This window comes from Brachyistius frenatus, unplaced genomic scaffold (genome assembly GCF_029030835.1).
Source record: "Brachyistius frenatus isolate BFR_SWC_R1_liver_20210118 unplaced genomic scaffold, ASM2903083v1 Contig_4, whole genome shotgun sequence".
Classification (NCBI taxonomy): domain Eukaryota; kingdom Metazoa; phylum Chordata; class Actinopteri; family Embiotocidae; genus Brachyistius; species Brachyistius frenatus.
In genome coordinates this window covers 4,059,157-4,082,693 of record NW_027210603.1, presented here as the reverse complement: position 1 = coordinate 4,082,693, position 23,537 = coordinate 4,059,157, and the positions used below count along the sequence as shown (strand labels likewise).

At 40.5% G+C, this 23,537-nt stretch overlaps 1 protein-coding gene across 3 annotated transcripts in view; it reads right to left on the bottom strand.

Moving 5' to 3' along the window:
- Positions 1-251: 251 nt before the first annotated feature.
- The window catches only part of chchd6b (coiled-coil-helix-coiled-coil-helix domain containing 6b), a 53,441-nt gene continuing 30,155 nt past the window's right edge, over positions 252-23,537 (bottom strand). For 2 of the 3 annotated variants that reach the window (XM_069711484.1, XM_069711497.1), the window contains 2 exons: positions 14,453-14,588; positions 252-564 (listed from right to left, as the gene is read on the bottom strand). In XM_069711484.1, the coding sequence (XP_069567585.1) occupies positions 541-564; positions 14,453-14,588 (160 nt within the window). In that variant the 3' untranslated portion in view covers positions 252-540. Of the gene's footprint in view, positions 565-14,440; positions 14,589-23,537 lie in introns of all 3 variants that reach the window. The other variant, XM_069711488.1, reaches the window with a different exon arrangement.

Here is a 23,537-nt window from a genome sequence, read left to right as displayed (position 1 = left end):
TTCACTATTCATCTGTCCTCCACTTCATTTATCCCTCGTTTCCATCCCTTCTCTCTCTTAATGAAACCATGAGCCCCTGGGCCTGCGCTGCATTGTCAGAAGGGTGCACACGACCCCATTTTCAGTAGTGGAAGCATTATTAGCGTGCGGTGACAAGAGACAGCCATCCGCCACCACACGGCATGAGTGCACATACACACACACACACACAGACACACAAGACACAGAGACACACAACCTGCAGTCTCATCACCACTGGATCACTGGGATTTATTTCCGCGACGGCAGGGGTGTGCTGGCACAACTTGATAATAAATCAACACATCGTACACTCTGGAGTGACAAGTCAAGATAATACACTCAGAAACCAAGAAGGATGGCGAGGAGGGGGTTATTCACGGTGGATAAATAAATGAATGGATGGATGGATAGGAGGGCAGAAGGAGGACAAAAAAACAACAACAAAAAAAAAAATGGACGGATCTGACGTGCTCTCGCCTTCTTCACTTCTTCACTTTTTTCCTGCTTTCTTTGGGTTTCTCAGCCGTGATTCGTCAGAGAGCTCTGAAAAAAAGAGGGAGAGAGAGACAAGGGAGGAAGGGGGAGGGGAGAAAATAAGACAAACTGTCAAATCAGGAGTGTACATTATGAGAGGAAACTCGCAGAAACCAAGATGCATCATGGGAGAATAAGTCCCTCACACATAAACACAGCAGCTAGAGAGAGACACTGCACTTTAACAAAACACCGAGAAAGTATAACAGCTAAATATCAAAATGTCACAACAGGAAAGCTGAGCACTCCTCCCATTAACCTTAAACCTAATTTAGATCATCAAAATAAGCCTTTCCGAGCTCTTTTATGTCACTGTGACTTTTCCTCTGACTGCAGGAGCGCATTTGTCAAGAACTTTTCTGAAAAAAAATTGAAATGATAAAGTTTTTTTATTTGGACTGGCACAACATTTCTAATCATTTCAGCATTTAATCAACTACCTTGTCAAAATTTTCCATCTTTGATTGTTAGAGATGAGGCAGGCAGAAGAGCTGTAGCCCATTCTGTGTTTTTAGTGTGGCTCTTGTTGGCCTGTAGCTTCAACAACTGGAGTTAAACTGCATTTGGGGAAAAAAAAGACAACTAATCCAGTGAATCATCGTAGCTGCAGGGAAGCTCTGAAGTCATTTATTGGTACAAGTGCAATGGACTCTCGAGTATCACTTCAAACAAACTTGTCTACTTGACTTTTGAGACTTGGCACGTCCACTCCAGGTACTCTGAAGAGGCTGCAAGTACTTTCAGTGATTTCACTTGTATTCTTTATTACATCTCAAAGCCCAAGTTTGTAACCGCCTTTTGCTTGCTTGTCAGGACAGATCTGCACTGTTGTAATAGCTTCAATGCTAAACGCTGAAGTGACAGCAGACGAGGCAGCATGCTCATGGAGGGGACTGTGGACTATGCAAGGGCGAGGAAGGTGTGTAGTTATAAAGGGACAAATCTGGTTTTATTTAATCTATCAGTCCACATAAAATTTAGGAGAAGAGATCAGCAGCTGGTGTGTGTTGGGTGTATCTGATGCAGTGTTTGGAGCAATATGTCGTGTTTTTTTTTTCATTTTGAATACTTTATAGACTGTATGTATTGTCAGTATTAAATGCCTTTTTAAATGAGACTCTTTACTGGGTCTCTGACAATATATCCAAGCAATTATTAAAATTACTGTCCTCTACCTTCCACTAACCTCTAACTGTGGCCAGACTACCTGATTCATTCTCTGTGGTAGTCACCTTACTTTACGCTACATGTATCAAATATTGATAATTGATTGACACTGTATATGGTCCAGACAAGTCTTTGGGTTGGGGTCATCAAATAAATGAAGAGGACGCCAGACTGCTTGCGTAAGAAGTGATTTTTTTTTTTCTTTTCTTCTTAATGTTATCTTTGTTATGCTTGTTTACCTCTTCTACCTGCTTCAGGAGGAAATTATTCATGAACTCAAACTGACCTTGGATGTTTACAAAGAAGTTAAAAGTCAAACAACAGTACTTATTACACCAAAAAGTGTTGCATCATACAGCAGTTCCTCTGAGACCTGAATACTAATGAAGACTATCCTTTGCCAACGAATTAAAAAGAAAAGCACCAAATAATGAAATCAAATGTGACGACAGCAGATTGTTCTGATGGCTTCGAGGACAACTTGGATTGGTTTCTTATTGGATTCCTTTTTTCTTTTCAGCACCAGATGGTGAAGTTTATTCCAAAACACAAGAAATCCATGTAAACGAGAAAATGTTTGTGGTAATAGAGCAGCTACTGAACTAAATAGCTGCCAAAAAAAAATCTAAGTGCTTAAGGTCTACACGCTCTGTCATAATTCTTTGAAGATACCTCTTTTTGGAACAAAACTCTGCACAGATTAAAATGAGAAAAGAAACAGCTCCTCTAGAGCAGCTTGTATCAAAGTATTTTCCATGTGACTTGGCAGGGTTTTAAAATGGGATCAGTTTATTACGTATTGTCTATGTATGTGACTGCAGCGTGTAACACTCGTAGCTTATTATGTTTTAGAAAGCCAGTTGACTATAGGGTGCAACTAAACTCCTCTTGCGTCAAAACACATAGAAACCCACAGGAGGAGACACAGGGCAACGGGGTTAGTGAAGCATTAGCTTGTGGCTGCTGGGTGGGCTAGTTGGCATGCTAACTACCTCTGTGCTCGGCTGGCAGGCTGATATGCTGGCGGGCAGGTTAGCTGTTCACTTGCCAAGTGCATCCGAGGGCATCGCAGCCTGTGCCTTTGAATTGGAGATGAGCGGCAAATGTGACAAGGGGATTTAGCTTTACTGTTCCACTCACGTCCTGAGATAGAAAGGGGGACCGTGTGTGTCTGAGTGTGTGCATGAAAACTCACTATTTGTGTGAAAGTGGCCGTTTATGTCTGCCGGAGTTTATGCACGCTTTGACGTGTGTGTGTGTGTGTGTGTGTGTGTGTGTGTGTGTGTGTGTGTGTGTGTGTGTGTGTGTGTGTGTGTGTGTGTGTGTGTGTGTGTGTGTGTGTGTGTGTGTGTGTGTGTGTGTGTGTGTGTGTGAGTGCGTGCTGCCACACATACACAGCAGTGTGATGGAACATTATGCCTAATGCATAGTGTATGAAGTAGTTCCTGAATTTCAAACTGACCCCTGGCACATCCCACAGTACACGCAGTTCAATTTGGTGCCCCAGGTCCAAATTTGGACCGCCGCCATCCACACTTGGATAATTTAAAGACAGGAAAAGCTTTTTGTGCACTACACCTTGGGCAGGGAGGGCAGCCAAATATTCTGACTCAAGATGTGCGTTGAATTTAAGCCATGCACTCAACCAATTTATTAGGTACACAAAGTGAAAACCACTGCACTGCAAAAAAAACCACAAAAAAAACACGCAATTGCATTTTACAGTAGTATTATTTCTGGATATCCTAGACTATGTCACAGATCAAGGCACAATAATGTCACATCGACACATTATATGTCTGTAATGATTTTAGCGCGATTTGCTGTTCTTTTATTTTTGATGCTTTCTCAATCTAATCACATGAGTTGGGGCTAGTTTTTTTCCTTTTCATTATCACTGGAAGTGTTTCTTTAGGTTAGATTTAATACACACACACACAAAAATACACAAAGCACACAGACACAAAAACACATTTCCTTCCACCTGCCAGTCTCCAACCAATTAGAGAGCAGTGTGAGGAGGACATAGATGGTTGTGTTTGTTGGCTGCGAATCAACTTTCTTCACCAGCAGTGTGCACACGCTGCGTATGGTCACATTTCCACACCTAGAAGCTAATGGGCGACGTACAGACAGCGGACACGCATGTAAACACAGCTGCAGCAGATATAAGGAGACCATCACTCTCACTCTCTCTCTCTCTCTCTCACACACACACACACACACACACACACACACACACACACACACACACACACACACACACACACACACACACACACACACACACACACGCACACACCTCGCTCACTTGTCTTTTCTCTGTGAAAAACAAAAATAATAGACAAGTAGAAAATCAATAACTGTCTTCTCTGCTCAGTGCTAACAGCACTCAGTTCTCTCCCTCTCTTAGGAGGGACGTAGACAGTTGCCAGGCAGGACTGTCAATCAGATGCACTCTGTGGCCGTGGCTATAACTGCTTTATAAACACACAGCCATTCACTGATTACAGTCAGTACAACAGCCTGGCAGTCAATTAGTCAATCCAGGAAGCCTCTCAGTCAGTTAGTCAGCTGATTAGTTACATGCACAGGACTACAATAACTGATGTGTTTTTTTTTGCAGGGCAGTGGAAACAAGTTATGTACACAAAATCCACATAATCCCCTGTTAAGTGGATATGGGGAATTTGTTAGCAAACATTTGCTTATTTACACATCCAGCAGTTACACAGCAACATTATCATTCATTGGCATGTTTCTGGCCACCTGGCAAATGAAAGAGCAATTTTCACTCTCTTTGAGCTCTGCTTTTGGTCTCCACTGTGATCTCCACGAACCCTGCAGGGATATACCGGGCTCTTTGGATGCTAAAACCTTCACTACGCTCACCAACTAGTTATTAACTGTGTCTGTCCCCCATTTAGTATAAGGAATGCAGTGCACAGTGGGTTTTTAGAACAGTGATTTTTCGCTGAAAACAGCTTTCTGTTGCAGGACATAAACCATCAGCTGGAACTCACTGCAGAGTTTCATGAAGCCAAAAGCTGCAGATTCAACTGACAATTCTGTGTTTATCACTCTGAGAGACACTGACTCACTTGTATTGTAAAATATTGTTAATATGCTCCTTTAATTGTTCAGTTTGTACAGTGGTTAGTTAGGTTTAGTTAGTTTAGATGGACAGAAGAACTCAGCTGCTCAGTCTGTGAATCTCCAGCCATCAAACAAAAGGCAGTTCTAAATTTAATGTTTTAAATACAGTCAGTGATTTGGTGAAAAGTCAGCTGATAACTAAGGTAGATATGATGCTAAAAAATTGTGAAAATGACAAATAACAGAGCAGAATTTATCATTTAAAAATGTATAAATGTTTTCATTAAGCATTATATTTAAAAGTGAAATGTGCACTGAAAAATTGTCTTCCAGGAGGAATTTGAGCACGCACATCTCAGTATCAATAAAGAGATGACTGAGGAGTGGCACAGTGATCTATGTGCTCTGTTGTAGCATCCAAAGTATATCTGAATGCAATGATATTTTATTTCACTTCAACTTCACCATTTCATTCTGGTCTCAGGCAAGCAAGACAGTCCTAAAACTACTTAAGTCTCTTCATAAACAAACCTTAAAAGTATTTGATATCACCGCAGCAGAATCATCATTATGATATTCTCAGTCATTATAGATGTTGAATTCTGAGAATTAAATTTTGTACTCTGATAATTGTCTGGTGTTTAATAGAGGTCACAATACTGCACCTTGACCATTGAAAAGCTTTGTACAAGTATGCTTCGAGAAAATAATTAGAGATTAAAGGTCAACTGCAAGTGGTCGGTGAAGGATCCCCAAAAGCAGCTCTGCTTCTGCACAATCTGAATTTTCATTCAAGCCCAAAGGAATAAAAGAATGAAAAAAGCTTTTATTTTCCTGTGATGATCAAAAATTGTATTCCAGACATGTCAGCATGCATTTGACACCGTATTTGTATTTATGGATGTCTTGATGATCTTCTGAGTCTATGATGATCGCTAACATGAAGTAGGAATTGTTGAAGATGATAAAGACAGTTCCATTCACAGAGTAAAAGAACAACCCAGTCTTCACTTGGTCAGACTCCTTTGTCACAATTTGCCCCAACAGCTTATCTTTACCCAAATGAAGTAAGACACGTGGCGGCTTCAACCTGGCAGGACAGAATCGATCGCATGTTGGTGATGGCGCTCAGTGGAGTGTAACAGCATGGATGAGATATTTAGCTGGATGCTGATGGAGAGTTGTATAGTTTTAAGAGAGAGAGAGAGAGAGAGAGAGAGAGAGAGAGAGAGAGAGAGAGAGAGAGAGAGAGAGAGAGAGAGAGAGAGAGAGAGAGAGAACAGCTAATCTTTATGTGGCCTGTGCCTTCACACAGTGGTCGCCGTGGAGATGATGGATGTGAAGGAGAGGTGTAGTAGTGGAAGCAGGGGAAGACGTAAAGAGACAGAAATATGTGAGCCAGCTTGCGTGTATGAGTCAATGATAATCACACACGCAGGTGTATATGTTTTAGGAGCAATTACATGGGAGCTATAATCAGTGTAGGAGCTATTCTCGTAGTCCGTATACAGGAATATCGCTGCAATTAATGTCTTTCTTATAGAAGTGACCGGGTGTGTGTCTGTGTGTGCTTCGATGTGTGTGCATTTAAAAGTAAAAGTAAAAGTGTGTGTGTGTGTGTGTGTGTGTGTGTGTGTGTGTGTGTGTGTGTGTGTGTGTGTGTGTGTGTGTGTGTGTGTGTGTGTGTGTGTGTGTGTGTGTGTGTGTGTGTGTGTGTGTGTGCGCACAGGAGCCGACTGCTGCTGAATAGAGTGGCTGTGTTATCAGATTAGAGTTAGCAGGCAGGCCAAGGCTCACAGTGGGGCTTCACCACCTGCTACTACTGATATCCACATACACACACACACACACACACACACACACACACACACACACACACACACACACACACACACACACACACACACACACACACACACCTTATTTTATTTCCCTATTTGCTTTCTATTTAACAATCCTAAAATTCTGCTTTGTCTCATTCTCCTCTTCTTCACTCTCACAACAGTGACTGATGGAGCCTCCTCCTCTCTCCTCTTCCTCCCACTTCAATACTCTCTGCTGCCCCCCACCTTCCCCTGCCTCCCACTGACAGCACCTCTTCTCTTTATTCATCCTCTCTACATTCCTTCCATCATCCACTCATTCCTTCTGTATCTCCCTCTTACAGTTTTCTATTAACCCTTCCTCACTGACAGCCTAAGCCTCTTTCTCCCCAGTTTTCCTCTCTTTCATCAGTCTCCATCCATTCCCCTATTGACGGGCACCTTCCTCTTTCATCCCCTCTACAAAGACTCATCCCTCATTTCGTTTTTTTTCTCTCTCTCTTTAGCAGGGGAAATGGCCAAATTTATCCACCGTCCTTTCAATCAACTTCCTTCACCTGGACAAACTGAGCAGGATTGAATGAGATGTTTGGATTTTTTTGTTGCTAGAATTTGCAGTAGCAGAAAATAGCAGAGTGAAATAGTCTGCCATTAGTAAAGCCATTCAGTTCTTTTTCATGGGCAATGGAGGTCTAAACATTTTGTCAGGGCTGAGTGTTGTCTGAGAGGTGCTTAAGATGCTGCTGGCACTACATTTAGAAATAGGCAGGTCCTTGTTAAAAACGAAAAAGAAAAAGTGAATCTGCGGTTAAAAGTGGCTGGTGCGGAAAATGTCAACTGAAATGTTTGGAAGAGGGAGGGGAATGGCACGACACAGACACACAAGATGCACACATACGGACCCACATACACGACAACAGATGGCGGCAACAATAAAAGAAAAGAAACAAACAATGCAGCAGGATTCTTCTGCAAACCTGAACACCTCAAATTCACAGACACAAAATTTTGTATACAATTATTTTCATGTATTAAATCCTTTTTTCTTTGTCGTCTGTAACTAACCATCTGAGAGGAGCTCATAATGAGAAGATCTGAGCACATACACACTTTGTATTTCACTACAAGTGAATACATTCATCGGCTGGATACATTCCTACCTCCAATTACAAATGTTGACCATCACAACATCATACTGTAACTACACTAGTTTACCAGAGTAACAACTAACTAATAATATGTTTTTCTTTTTAATCCATTAACCGATACTGTGCTCTGATTTGACCTTTTATCCATAAAATGTGGGAAATTGGCAAAAAGATGCCAGACTCCAAGGTAGATTATCAAATAACTCTCTATCCATTAGTGAATTAGTTAATGGAGTCAATGTACCATCACTAAAAGTGTACTTAAATTTGAAATAGAAATCGTAATCCTTGAGTTCATCTCAAGCGATCAAAGAAGGTCCTTGAAAAAGTGAAAATCAACCAAAATGTCCTCACTTGAAAAGGAGTACAAGTACACAAATACACATGCACTCAACCACCCGTTCTAGTGTCACTATGTTATTAACTTCCTGTTGAAACCCGTTGAAGGCACACAAAGCATTCCAAATACTTTCAGAATATCGTTCTTTGTTGACCTCATTAACTGATGCACACATAAACTATTAACATGTAAATCTCTCTGTCATTGTTCTACTTTCCAAGGCTTCTTTCATTAAAAGGGTTCTCAATGCTTGTCAATATCGACATCAGCCACGGCTGCAAATACTCTGCGAGAGCAGTGTTGATTTAATCGGGCTATATTTTAGTTAGTTGGGGTGTACTGGACTGCAGTATATTGAAACGGATGGCAATTCTAAACAGATACTGCACTCTTTAAAAGTTGTAGGAAGCAGATTGTTGTTTACATCAAAAATAGCAGTATATACTTATACACAAAAGCACCTGTTGCACAAGGCTTCATAAGCCTCGTAATCAAGGTGAAAACAGAGAGGTACTTCAGCAGGCCAACACACACACACACACACACACACACACACACACACACACACACACACACACACACACACACACACACACACACACACACACACACACACACGAGTAGACAAATACCACGGTCAGGAAACTGACAGGTTCAAGTGGGTTAAGTATGTGGGATACAGTGGAAAGTGTGGTGCTCTGATTCCGTTAGCCCCTGTTGCTGGTATTAAATAGCAAAACAATAGCATAAGCATTCTGCACATGGCTGGCACTGGAGCTGCCTTGGAGTACAGTGGAGGAGGAAGGGCGAGACTTACTGGAAGTGGTGGTTGCTCTTGAATGTGACTTTGAGGACGGCTGTGTTTTGTTTCACTAAGAAGGAGGTTGAAAGGGAGAATAGATGATGAAAAGGTAAAGGGCGGATTCTCATACTCTTTCATGGGCTCATGCACACACACACACACAGACATTCAAGTACATAAATGCCCAGAGTATAAACACTGGCAATGAAAATGACCATCGTGACAATGTAGATAGTTCCTATCACACCACAGAGAGACAAAACCCTCAAAGCTTCATGATAACGTAGATCCTCGGTGAGCTGACATTTACCCTGCCTCTCACAATCACACACACTCACACACACACGGATCCATATGCATGACAATGGCCCAAGCAGAGACACTGACAGGAGAGGGACACTGGAGTGAAAGCTGAGAGGAGGTGAAAGGCCACATCCTGAACCAACTGTCTTTAATGGATGGCAGAGGGCAGAATGTGTGGAAAAATGTGTGTGTGTGTGTGTGTGTGTGTGTGTGTGTGTGTGTGTGTGTGTGTGTGTGTGTGTGTGTGTGTGTGTGTGTGTGTGTGTGTGTGTGTGTGTGTGCGTGCGTGAGTGCGTGCGTGCGTGCGTGCGTGCGTGAATCATAAAACATAAAAGAACTTGTGAGTGACATATAAGGAAGGCTGTGCCACTGCAGATAGTGAGTTGGGTGGACTTCAAGCGGGAGACAGAAAAAGTGAGATAGTGATGTTCAGATCAAGACTTCAGCAGAAAGAAAAAAGACAGATAAGCAGGCTGCTGGTTTTACTGACAGATTGATTGACAAACATAGACAGTCTGACAGAGAGCAACTGATATATACAGCATGAAAAAAAAATGTTGGGAAGTCATTCGAGTCAATCTTAGCTGGGTGGAATTGTCAGAACTGCTGATTTACCAAAACTTAAACTGGCTTACATGGGTAACTGCTGTCAAGCAGTGTTGTTAGGTTGAAACAATTAACTAAAAGTGATTAAAGAATACATAAAATACCTTCAGACTTTGAGGAAAAAAGTTAGGTTTTTAGCAAGAAACATGCTATTCAATAGGCGTCGATCTGCATGTATAGAATGAAACACAAGAAAAGTTAAAAATAAAGAACCATAAAGTATCGACTTCAGACAAAGATTAATTTGTCAGAAAAATACAGCATTCTCCCTTTAATCACAGAAGAATGCATCTGCTTTACAAAATCCTTACGAGCACACAGATATAACAAAAGAACGGAGCTTTTAAGCTGTCGGGAGGTTTTCACCAGGCTAAAAGCTTTGCTGTCTATTGAGTAGTCATGTTGTTGTCGCACAAAGCTGAACAATTATTGCATTCAAAATGTTGGGTGTCTTTTCTGGCTATTTATCTGCCTGTGAGCAGCCAGTTTATTTTGCTCGTTGGTTTGAATGAAAATGACCTCTTCCTGTCTGTCGACTGCATCTCAACAGTGTGCTGGAGTATTTGTGCGGTCCTTGGGTGGATGCAACAAATCAACGTTTTCCATAACGTGCAGCATTTTGATAGGGAATTTTTCATTTTGCACATTCAACACACACCATAAAAGACCACATGTCTGGTGAATGTAATTACTTACTTGACAAAAAAGATCAAACCTTCAGCTCCATTTTTAACAATCTCAACCTTAACAAAATATTTCCTGCGGGGTCTATTGAACATTATAGCTTGTAATGAAATATGATCCAGAGTTCTCTCTCCCTCATGACTAAATCTGCAGTGCACATAGCTCCCTGTTGACCCTTAACCTCCTGCAGCAAATAGTGAAACTTTTCCCCGTGAAACTCTCATCCAAGTGCTTTTATTCTGCCAAGCTGCTGGCTCTGTCAGATCCATTTATAGACAGGCAGACTGGACAACTGCCTGCGTGTCCAGAAGGGTCTTGGGACTTCCCACTCATTTCTTTCATTAGGGCTGACTGATCGGGAGCCTCCAGTGGCAGCTCTCTTCATCTTCCCTCTTTTTTTTAACCAGTCTTTTGGGCATCATTTAAACATACACTTTACCCCGCATTAATAAATATATCCATAAAAAAAGTATTAAGTTGTACAGAAGTCCTATTTCACGGACAGAGGTCTACGAAAGAGATATTCATTAGTACATCTTCCAGAGGTAGATATTTAAACTGTGTATGCCACATGAACACCTGCCGCCCACACTGCCCCCTTCCTACATCTGCTCTCCAATTTAACATCTTTTATGTTTTTCATTTGTATATGGTCCATCCATGGATGGCTCATAACCGTTTTACTTCTGTTTGGGTGGATAATCATTCTACAGACTCTGCTGTGTGCTGTGTTACAACTTTAAGTCAATCATTTTGAAGTAAAGTTGCATTTCAGAACACTGAACCGGTTACCAGTATTCTGATTTAACTATTAGCACTTGCTGTTTGCAGCATACCAAAGGGTGTATAAACAACTATCATTGGATTAATATACTATTGAAGATAGCTTAAAAAATAGGATGATCCTCACACAAGTCCTGGAGTTATGAGGAGCACCTTCTTTTCTATGACTCCTTAAATGGATTAATGGACATTTATTCAGAATGTACAAAGGTATAACTCTTAGATGGACTCTGAAAAGAAGGAGTAGAGTTTTTGCTGCAAATTGCAGCAGTTGAGTCATCAGCTGTGTGTCACTGAAGGGGCTGCTGCTGTTGCAACTGCTGACAGTGGTGATCAGCAGACCAAATGAGCAAACAAAAATACAACAACTATCCTCCAATTGTTTTTAGACTGCTGGCATGCATGCATCTGACCCTTTCACCTTACAAAGTATCTGTGCCGCATGTCTTTCGGTTCCCAACTTCCCTTTATCCCGAGAAAAAAACATTTTCTGTAAATCTGTATTTTCTATTTCTCTGTGGCTTCTTTATTCTGTACTGCTCTCACTGACATGACCTGTCTTTTCCCATTGCACCATACATCATCCTGCTCAATACATGCTGCTGGTGTTAAAGAAACACTAACTACAGAGGAATATTAGATTCACTTTTGGCTGTATGGAATATGTAATGTGTCTGTGTCTCCAGAAATCACCTCTCTCAGAATTTGTGTTTAACAACTATGAGAGTAGGTCTGAGATGAGGCAAACATATGCAGCTAAAGATGTGAGACCTCCATGGCTTGCACTGCAGATCAGAGATAATGCACAGGTTAATGTGACAACATGTTCAGTGGAAGGCAGGGAAAGTTCCTTTAATATGGGAAGCTTGGGAATGGTGACTGAAGGGGAAGGGATGGGTCAATAATGACAGCACAAGATGAGAGGGATAATAGAACAATATAGTAGTAAAAGATATAATATAGGAGAGAATATTGAATAGAGATAGTTTAATGCCACACTTAAATATGGGGTCTTTTACATTTACCCATTTCTATCTTCAATCTGGGAACATTTATGTGCCTTTTTTAAGTCTGAGATTGGGACAGAGCTCTTCACAAGTCTTAAAGGTCAACCTGAAAACCCACTATTTTCAAAAGAGTGGCTCAAACCACTTAAATCAAAAGATTTCATCTCTGTTCGATTATCCCTTTAAAGAAAGGTTAGATAGAGAAGACTTCACTGATAAAATGTCTTGAATCAAGATGTTTTTTTTTCCCAAAGAGAGACAGCAGACATTAAATTTTAAAAAGGCAACAACTTCCATGTGACATGAATTTAAGGTAGACTGGTTGAAAATGTTGGCCTGCATTGCAACAGTAAAAGAAACTATTAAAATATGAAATAAATAAAAACTTTAATTGATAAGTCAAACACAGAGAACAAACAGTAACATTTGGCATCTAAAGGACTGTCTGAAAACTTAAATGCATATATCAACATCACTCAAATCCACCTTTTTCCAGCAGGATAGAACTTCTCATTTCTTTTAGGAGGACAGTTTAAGGTTGAAGCCCGTTCTGGTATTTGTCCTGTGGGAGATGAACATCTCAGATGTAGGAAATCAGTGTATTGATTTTGTGATGTTCGTGTGATTCTTGTCTTCAAGTTGTGAGATTGTCAGATGTGAATCAGCTGAGTCAGTATTGATGTGCGGTTGTGCTGATGAAGGCCTAAGGCGCGTCAAAACAGGCTGTAAACATGACTAACACCTGAATATATGACTGACCGAATCGATCTTGTACTGAGGTCAGCAACTGATGTTCACTTGGGGTATGTAATGTAGGCCGAAACACTTTTAGTCTTCAGAGGACAATCAACAGGGGTCCATCTCTCCATGCTGCATGAATAATAAAATGGATCTGATCATTGCGGCGTTAAATTCTTCCAAGAATTAGCATTTCTCAAAAATACAAGGGGAATTTTCACGACCCATAACACTCTCACTCACAGCGAGCCGGGCGTAGTGTTGATGAAAGCTTTCCTTTTCATTCATTTGTCCTCTTTACTCACACTTTCTCTGTCTCTTCAGTGCCCTCCCTTCCCCCCCAGTTTTTCATTCTTTCACTCTCATTCCCACTCACTCTGTCAAAGATACGCCTGATTGAATCGCAATTAAACGAGTGCCTCAAAGACAAATAAAAAAAAAAACAGTTTGTGTTTACTCTGCACTACTATCTATTCTTTAAAACACAAACACTTCTAATCTGAAGTCATATAACACACAAAAAAATGGACTCATGGAAACACACTGTTGTCCCCCCAAAGAGCACCATCCCACTGGCAAATGGCTCTTTTGAACCAGTTTAAAAAGCCTGATTGCTTTTATTGTGAGCCTTTTCCTTGCTTTCATCGACCGTTTAAACTGCCAAATTCATTGATTGTTGTTTTGTGCCTTTTATCTACTTTGGAGCCATATCAGTGCATTTTGTCATGATAATAATGTGTAAATTGCCCCATTCATTATTGTTTTTTTGATGGAGAAATTGGGTAAAATAAGCACTTTGTAGATAAGCATAGGGTCTCAACACTATTTGCGAAAGCATCAGCAGAAAGCAGAATTCATTTCAAAGCGCTGAATGCCAAAACTCAATTTAATACACTAATAACAGTCTAATCTTCCAATCAGAAAGTTTCAAAACACAGTGCACGCCTGGTGACTTAAAAATCCGCTCAATAAGCATGTCTTATTAATCTAACTTCCTATTTAAAGTGTCAAAGTAACCAACATGTAGATTACTATTCTCAGAAGTAATCTGATTTGGTTGAGGGACTGAATGGATTCTTTGTCTCTTCACACTTTTGTTCCGCTGTCAGTGTCACTGTCGAGCTCCTTTCAGGTCTGACTAATTCACTGCTCTCCTTATGTCTAGTCTTCTTTATAAAAAAAATTAAAAAAAAAACATGTAGGCAAATTGAAATGTATCTTTAAAAGACAGGTAGCTGCTCCAAATTATTTGGTGAAGTGTGTCACTCAGGGAATGCAGAGAGAAGGAGTGATAAAGAAGACATCAACTATGGGAGTGGGAAATTGATTGTAACCTGGCACACTCAAACATTCACACATGTTTAAAAGACACTAAGGCTGGTAAGTACCTACTTTCCTACCTTCTTTGCTTGTTGGACGCAGGTCATGTACTGTCTGGCCAGGCTGGAGCAGTCCAGCGTCTGCTGTGGATTTCCTCTGTAGCAGTGGAGCACCTTGGCCTGCAGGTCAGTGCACAAAGACGCAGTCTGCCGGGGCCTAGAAACAGAACACGGAGAAAGGGGATGTCTTCGGTTACTGTGTGCACTCAAATCCCTCGGCTACCTTCACCATGCTGCACATTTTGGACAGTTCACGGTATTGCAAAGGAGTTTCTCCTGTTTGTCTGGTTTCAGGTGTGCCAGTCGTGCAGTGTCAGTTATTCTTTATCGACATACACACCAAATAAAAACTACTGATTAATACTTCCCACTGTTCATCTACTGTCACATACAGAGATCTCTATGTTTTCTAGTATCTTCTGCTTTCAGAAATACATTTAATAAAGCAAATATTGTCTGAGAATGAGCTTTTGATAACCATTCAAATCAAAGAAAAGAATAATTAGTTGGTCGACTTGGCCAAGTAAACATTATCTACAAATATAAAAAAGGGAGTTAAAATCTGAATTTCTAATGGTTTTTGCATAATGTTTAAGAGTTCTTGCTTTCAGTGTTGCATTGTATTGAAATGTAAATTTCTCTTTGTGATTTAAGAGAAATATTTTCCTAAAAAGAAACATCCTCTTGATCATTGTTTTATATGTACCTTTACCAGTGACACGGTCAGGAGAGATGGAAGGAGATGCCAAACAAAAAATGCAGATTGTTAGAAAAAATTAGTTTTCTGCTGTGAACCTGCAAAATATGCTGACAATTATTCCAACTCAAGGTCTCCGTCAATGATGGAAATAAAAAAAACACTGTTGCAGTGTTTGTTTCATTTTGAGACATTAAATCAAATAATCATTAAACTAACAACCAAAACAGCTGTAAATTGTAATTGTAAAAATGGAAATTCCAACCACAGCCACACAAACAAGGAACAAGGGAGTAAGTGTTAGTGTAAGTGATTCATAGAAGCTTACAGCAACACGAACAACTTCTAGTTTGTGTCTCAAAAAATAAAGATTGTTTGTGGTTTGTTTCAGTTTCAGTTTAAAAAACTGAGATAGTTTCAAAGGCTTGAAGGGGCAGCCAGTGTACAGAAATGAATTATGCATTAACAAAGCAGCTTAGGGAGTCAAAGTCAAAACTTTCTCTTTTCCCTTTATCTGACTCGCACATACAGTACATGTGTGTCGACAAAAGCACACAATCACATCCACACACGCAAACAGGCACATACACACGTGCACAAAAACATATACAGAGAGTGAATGCTAATCCTAAAGGAGGGTAATCCTTGAGTGCTCCGGTGCTTGTGGTAATTTACCTGCTGTTGTGACAGAGCCCGCAACTGGAAGGACCGGGATACGGATAAGAATACACACTCACAGACACGCCAATGTACATATACACGGCAACAGAAACACAACAGATCATTCTGAGATGCACCTCCCGCTCTCTTAAAGGCCTCAACAGGGTCGACAATGGAGGGTTGTTGGCTGGGCTAAAGTTCAGCTGGGCCTTCCAGAAGATGAAATCTGGACCATGTGTTCACCCTCCCTCTCCCTTCGATCAGCCGACATCCAGCTTCAATCATCGTTTCGTGTTCACCCACAACAGCACACGCAACACGCTTCCATTCACTGCCTGCTTTGCTGATACTGCCGTCCTCCACGCCTTACTGTGTGTTTTGTTTTAACTTGAGTTTTAATGAGTTAAATTGTGGCATTATTTTAGACATATTAAAATAGAACATGAAAGAATGGGATAAAATAGAATACAACAAAACAAAACAGAAAAGACTGGAATAGAAATGGACAGAAACAAATGGGAATGCAACTCTACGGGTTCAAATATAAAATAAGACCAACAATAGAATAGATACGCCTCAAGGTCCATTCAATAGGGGTTTCAGGGCTTTGGATCATATCGCATGATCTTCATCAGCAGATTTTCATGGGATTATAGATAAGAAAGAACTCACTCATGGCCATTCTTATCATGTCTGGAGGTAAGATTGTTTTCTCAGTTGGTATTTTAAAGAACAAGAATGAACTTCAAGCCTAAACGAAAAAGAAACCTAAAAAAAAAAAAAAAAACTCTCTGCCCTCTCACTCAAAAAAGACTTCGTTTAGACATGTATTATCTAAAGTTTTCTAAAGTGCAGACCTAAGCAAAATATCTCAGACTGTGTCACTTGTCGTCACAGCTTCACATAAATGTGTAATGAACTTCAGGATGTCATCTCGCAGTCATTTTGTTAGGCTGCATAAAAAGAGCAAGAGATGGACGAGAAAGAATTAGTGTTCAATTTGAAATGAGCCACATGATCTATCATGTCAAATGAAGATGGGACATGATGGGACATGCCTTTCTATTTTGGAAAGCTGACCACCTGACATTTATATATGCAATCATGCATGCGCGCGCACACACACACACACACAGCTAACCCCATGCCATCCCAGAAAACAATTACAGAATCATGCATCCTTCACATATGAATGAGCTCAGAAGTCCCCACCTTCACTGAGAAACACACACAATAAATGTGTGTGTGATCTGTGCTTTGTAAATGCACGGCATGTGTGGGGGCACAAGATAAAGCGTGCACACAAACAAGACTGTGGGAGAATTTTCTCTGCACTGGTATGTGTACTGTGTCGTCTTTGTGTGTGTGTGTGTGTGTGGTTGTGTGTGCAGTGAAGGGTAGAGCAACAGGATTAAATAAATCACTGGCAGGGAGAATATTCATGAAAAGAGAAGTGAATGCAACCTGAGAATGAGGGAGATGGGGAGAGGGGGGCAGAGGGCGGGAGGGGGGGAGAGGGAGGGAAGGGGAAAGAGAGAGAGAGGGAGAGAATGTGACAGTGATGTATTAAATGACAAATAACCCTTGCAGCTTGCATGGACAAACAGCAGCCCATGGCAACCGTCACAATCTGCATTTGGACTCTGCCACATCATGTGGTGCCACGCCGCTTAGTGCTCAGGAGGCAGTTGACTGTTTGACAAACATTCACGTAACGTGCGTCCATCAATCATTCAGCTGGGACACTGATAAGGTGCGATAGAGGTCTACATAATAAACTGGTTAATGTTAATAAGAGTGGACAAACACAGCTTCCACCATGTTAAAGAAAACTGGATACACTCTGTGATGTGTTGGCTTGACTTACTGTTAAAATACTAAATAGCCTTGAGGAACAGAATATAGGATTCATGGCTCAATGCCTCCCCTTTAAATTAAAAGGGACACTACATCCATGAGCGACAGAAAGATGAGGACTTGTAAGACCTTGAGAATTTTTATTGTTGCATGACAAATGAAGAGGATGCTGTTGTGTTAAATTCAGCCACAAAGAGTTTTAATCACATGATTCAAATTATATGACTGGTTGATATTTGACTTTGCACCTTGAAAGCTGGTCGGCATTCTGCATTACCTCCTAAGAATGGGAGATAACAGCAACAATAGCCTCAAGGTATTAATCCAAACTCCAGGAAAAAAAAAATCTCATTCTTTTCTCTATTCAACAAGAAACTTTCTGATAGCAGGAGTGTTTTAATAATGGAATCTGAAGCAGAAAATTGCCTCTGCTAATCTGTACCAACTGCCTCGTTTGACTGAAATTAAAGGTGAGCTCTTATTAGAAAAACATTAGCCGCCCCAGCTAGTTTGATAGCCAACTTTTGCAGGGGAAAGAAGCAAAACAACACTCCAATTGCTTTCTGCCAGTGACATTTTGCATAAATACGTGCAGAGTTGAGGGAAAAAGATTAGGCTGAAATTGTTAAAGTTTCTCATTACTTTTTGTCTCACCTTGGCAGTGTGTGGTTTTTATGAAGAGGGCTCAAGTTATGTGCTGCTGCAAAGCATGACATTGGGGAATAAAGCAATAAGAAGTAATTGAAAAGATTGTGAAGGCGTAGCATTTTATTATTCTCTATGTCTAAGATGGTGTTGTTTGTGTGTGTGTGTGTGTGTGTGTGTGTGTGTGTGTGTGTGTGTGTGTGTGTGTGTGTGTGTGTGTGTGTGTGTGTGTGTGTGTGTGTGTGTGTGTGTGTGTGTGTGTGTGTGTGGTTAATAATGTATGATGACAAAGATTTGGGTTCCAAAGTAGAAGCCATTGCATTATACTTTTGGTTTTTAATATTACGCTGAGTGGAGAGGAAGGGAGCAGTGGATCAAAGATGTCATGGCTGGGGTGAGATCAAAAGGAATGACGGAGCATGCGTCTTGTATTGTTCGAGGCTTTGTAAAGCTTTAATGAAACTGCCATAAGGATAACATTCACAACATCATTGTTCAGCTGGCAGAAATCTTACTTTACAATCACATAAAATCAAAGCTACAGCTTTAGTTCATAAAGCCAATGAAGTGTCTGAGGACTGACAGAATTCAGTGGCTATGATTATTCTGCTAGTCATAATAATCACTTATCCCACCTTTGATAAGTGATGCAGCACACTTAAATCCTAAGCTCACATCACACAATGTGACAACAGCCAAAAACTTCACTTCTCTTAATCGTAACTACACCGAAACACTTACAAAGTCTCCGTCTCAAATGGGAATAACAATCAAGAACTACAAGCCACGGACTGCCGACAGACAGAACTCTGCCTGATTCTTCACACGCTGGCAGATGAAAAGCTGTGGAGGAAGATAGGAATGTAGGATAAAAAATATGGCTGATTGATCCCCACCAACCTCACTTTGTGGAAATACAGGAAGAGGGAGATGGAGGGGGGATAAGGACAGTGTTTCATTAAAACAGGTGACACGCTGGAACAAGATAAGAGGCGCATGTGCATGTGTGTTTGTGTGTGACATCTCATCACTGATAACTTTTCAATCAGGAAAACTTGCGGTTGGACGACTCACTCAAGTTGGGGATGATAGGAGGCCGCTATCAGCGTTTATCGCTAGCCTTTTTATCAACAGTTTCAATTCCAGTTTTGTGTCATTCCATTTGTCCTTTTCATCAAACAACTTCACTTTTCTTCACAAAAACAGCAGAGCTTTCAAATTCATACAGCAGAAAAAGCAATGAAATATGCTGTGTTACACACACCCTGCTGCATGTTACACAGGATGAGTGAGTATGGCTGTTCCTATGTTCCACTACATAATTGTTCACTACAAACTTTGTTAATGCTGTATGTTCTTATTAGAGTTCTTAATGCAAAAAAGGGATCCATGGATAAAATAACCTCTAAAACAACGACCAAATAATTTTCAGAATGTAGTTGATGCCAAAAAAAAATCAACATTGAGAATAGTAATCCTGGAAACAGCCTCATGTGACACTGATTTACAAGCACTGATGGTCAAAAAGAGGTTTAATGCACACAATCTTTTTCAGAAATTCACAGTTCATTCTCTCCATCTAAATGTTTTTTTGTCCTATGATGACAACGATGCACTATGTGATCAGCTGATCCTGAGTCCTCAAATACATTTGGGAAGTACATATGGATGTCGAATTGGTCTCAGGACTTAACCAATTCAGTTAAATGTATATTTACTCAATGTAGCTCAATGTCATCATAAAATATCAGTTTCATTCATTCAGCCACAGTGGGCAGCCGATTCAGTGTTTAGTTCCAGAGCAATCAGCCTAGTTTTGATCTGAATTAGGTTTTACATTTTGAGTTTACAAAGAGTGAGATCAGTGGTGCCTTCAAATTATGCATACAGATAAATGGGTTTGAAACCTTGAGCAATAAAACAAGACTTTACCCAAACTGATTAGACTGAAAACAATTTCGACCAGACTCCTGTCGGGTCCTGGGTTAAGTTTCTAGGCCAACACTGGATCCCTGAAAACCTCAAAGCAATGACTTGATGAAAATGTGTGGAGAAATGTAGCAGTGAAAACTGTAACTGTTAAACTTGTGGTTGGACTGATGAGCGCTGTTAGGACAGGCTTGTCTAAACCCTCACCTATCTGACTGCACAGATTGTGTGTGTTCCTTAATATACTCTTCAGAGGAAGTCAATGAGGCACAGTGTGTCAGTGACTTCAGCCTTTTGTCTTAATAGTAAATCTTTGTTGGTCCACAGAGCAGACAGGTCCTGTCTCTAGTAATGACTAGCGGTCTACTACTGCGGAGGGCACAGAGATCTTTACAGTAAGCTACCTGTCTGTTTCACTAATTGGACACGCTACCCACACACACACAAGAGTAGACACACGTACAGAATAAAGCAGATGAAACAAACATGAAAGTAGGCTTTTAACTACAAACTGTCAGGAGTTACTTTCTGGTGAATCCTCACACAGACATCCACCTGAGGCTCACTTAGGTTCTGTCTTTGCTAACACTTTGAGGGTAACAAGGTTTTTTTAAGAGGATTAATGGATTTTTAGATCTTAAGGTGAGCTCAGCTGCAATGTGGTGGGTCTCTATAGTGAGGTATTTTTGGGGAATATCGGCACCCCAAGGCAAGGCTAATGGATGAACTCCTCTAAATGCCTCATGCTGGCAAGTAGAAAATGACACTCGATAACGTTTTACCACTCGCTATGTCTCTGCACGGGGATAATGCTTTAGAGAGTGTGACCTGTCCGGTGTCGGAGAATAGAGGAAGTATTCCATCTTGTTGCCTTGCTTTTAATAAAGAAGTGTGTGAGGCAGCTTTTATCTTAAACATTTGCACTCCAACTATTTGGGGCCAAACCTGGAATTATAGCTGGAGCTAAAATAGGACCATTGTAACTGTCAATAAACAATAGGACATTATAAAAGGGAGCTGTTGGTGTGGTGTCCCTGACTGATCTATAGAACTCTTCCTCATTTCAGTCTTCCAAAATGGGCTCATGGGGGCTCTATAGTTTTTCTACACTCCTCACACCAGCTATCCATGTTTTTTTTCTTTTTCCTACTGCTGGTGAAATGGCACCTTGCATTATAGCTGCTGGCTCTTCTTTTCCAATACTCCCTCGGTCACCTTGACCACTCCATCCAAAAAAGCCATCAGTCACCATCTTCCATTAGAACAGAAAACTAATCTCTTTACAAACTACCTCATGGCATCTTCTCAGCCACTCAGTGACATGAGTCATGACTGACATGCCCTGCACTTATGTGTTTACAAATAAACATTCAGTTCACTCCTGTCCTTTATCTGTATATAATGCAGGTATTTATTCAGCAATTACCTCTGAAGTGATATCCCCATAATCATAGGAATACCAAAGGCTCTTGTACTACTTATTAGGTGCTTGTGGTTTCTATGCCATTCAAATGTGGCCTGTGGCTTCATCAGCTAATGTGTTGGCCTGTATATCTACATACGACATGTCCAGGTCAGCAGCAACAGTATGACGTATACAAACAAATCTACTCGGATAAAGAAGAGGACAAAATCCAATCAACACGAGTGGGAGATGTGTATCCATTGAATACTTTTTTCTTCACCTGACATTAGGCTCAATGAACGTCCTTTTCTATCTCACAACATCTAAGAAGAATAAGACACAAGAGAGTCGCAGGTCCAAGAAAAAGATGACAACCAATAAAACCAGAAAACGTTGCAACAATGGGCAGAGTAACAACACACCAAAGATTATTTTAGAATCAGGAAAAATGAGACAATAAAATGGAGATTGAGAGGTTGAACCACAGTCAGAGACAGATACAAAGACAGAAGAAAAGGACAGATTGTTGCTACATAACACGTTGGACTGTGCTTCACCCCCCACTGCTCCCTTTCAGCAGTGGGTAAATAGAATAATTACTGGGTGGTCAGTGTAGTGTGAAATGACAGCGTGACCATGGCACAATGAAACACTGCCCAAATCCTGACAGAACATGACGAGCACATGGCTGCCTGAATACAAAGTGCGCCTGTATGCGTAGCAGAGATAGAAAAAGGGGCGAAAGGAGTGAAAGTTTGTGTACTGAAAAAATAATAGCAGCACATTGTGGCAGGACAAAATGCTCTTCCTCCGGCGAACTGGTGCTGAGGTGATCTTCTAACCTCTTCCATGCAGCTATGGACAATAGCAAGTCCTCGCGAATGTAATCATTTGGACAAAATTTTGGACTAGAATTGTATGCTGTTGAATTCAATGGAGCAGGTGCATGAGGATGGCACCGTTGTAGATGAGGTCACTGCCCATCATACAGTACAAAGCTGGCAAAAAGACCAAGCACCTACTTTTTCCTTTTGCTGTTTCCAGGAATCCACTTTAGTGTGTGCTTCACTCCACTGCTGACTTCATGATAATAATAATAATAATAATAATAATAATAATAATAACAACAACAACATTCACACATTTACTTTCAGCACTGCTGTGTTTTAAATCTTTTTCCTTGTATGACAATTCAAATTATTGGGAATGGGGAAGACCACGTGACCAGAATCTTTGGACGGATTGGATGATTGCCTTTTTAAGGTAAAGCAGGACTGTGAACTAAGCAGATGGTGACTGTCTATCATTTCAGATGTAGGCAGATGCAGGTGATACTGTAGAGAGTTCTGCACTACCACATCAACCAACCAACCCATTAATGACTTGAGGCACAAGTATTATTTTCATCAATCATGATTAATCTATTTAGATTAATCCATTTAATTTATTCAGATGTGTTATTAAAGCAGCCACTCAGGATTCAATAATTAAAGTTATTAAATTATTATTGTTGTGCACAGATATTTCAAAATCTTCTGTTTATTTTTTATTTTTTTGTGTGTTCTAGGTGAGTTATATGATACTTGGTTACATTCACAGTAACACTGCTGGCATCTGGGGGAAAGATAAAGGCCTACATGATGATTTTTATGCTTTTTATCCTGGAGATGTTTAATTTAAACTACTGTTAGACGTAATGATGTTCAGTAAGAAATTGAAGCAAGGGTGAAAAAGCATGTGTTACGAAAACTAAAAGCTTTTTGCAATAATCATTTCAGCAAAAGAGGGGAAAAAATGAAAGGAGAAAAATGGCTTTCTGACTAAATGGCAAAAAAGCCGTGAGAATGGCTGTTATAGAGAGGCATACAGTAAATCTGGCAAGACCCACATCCTCCATCAGTGCCAGCGTTGCA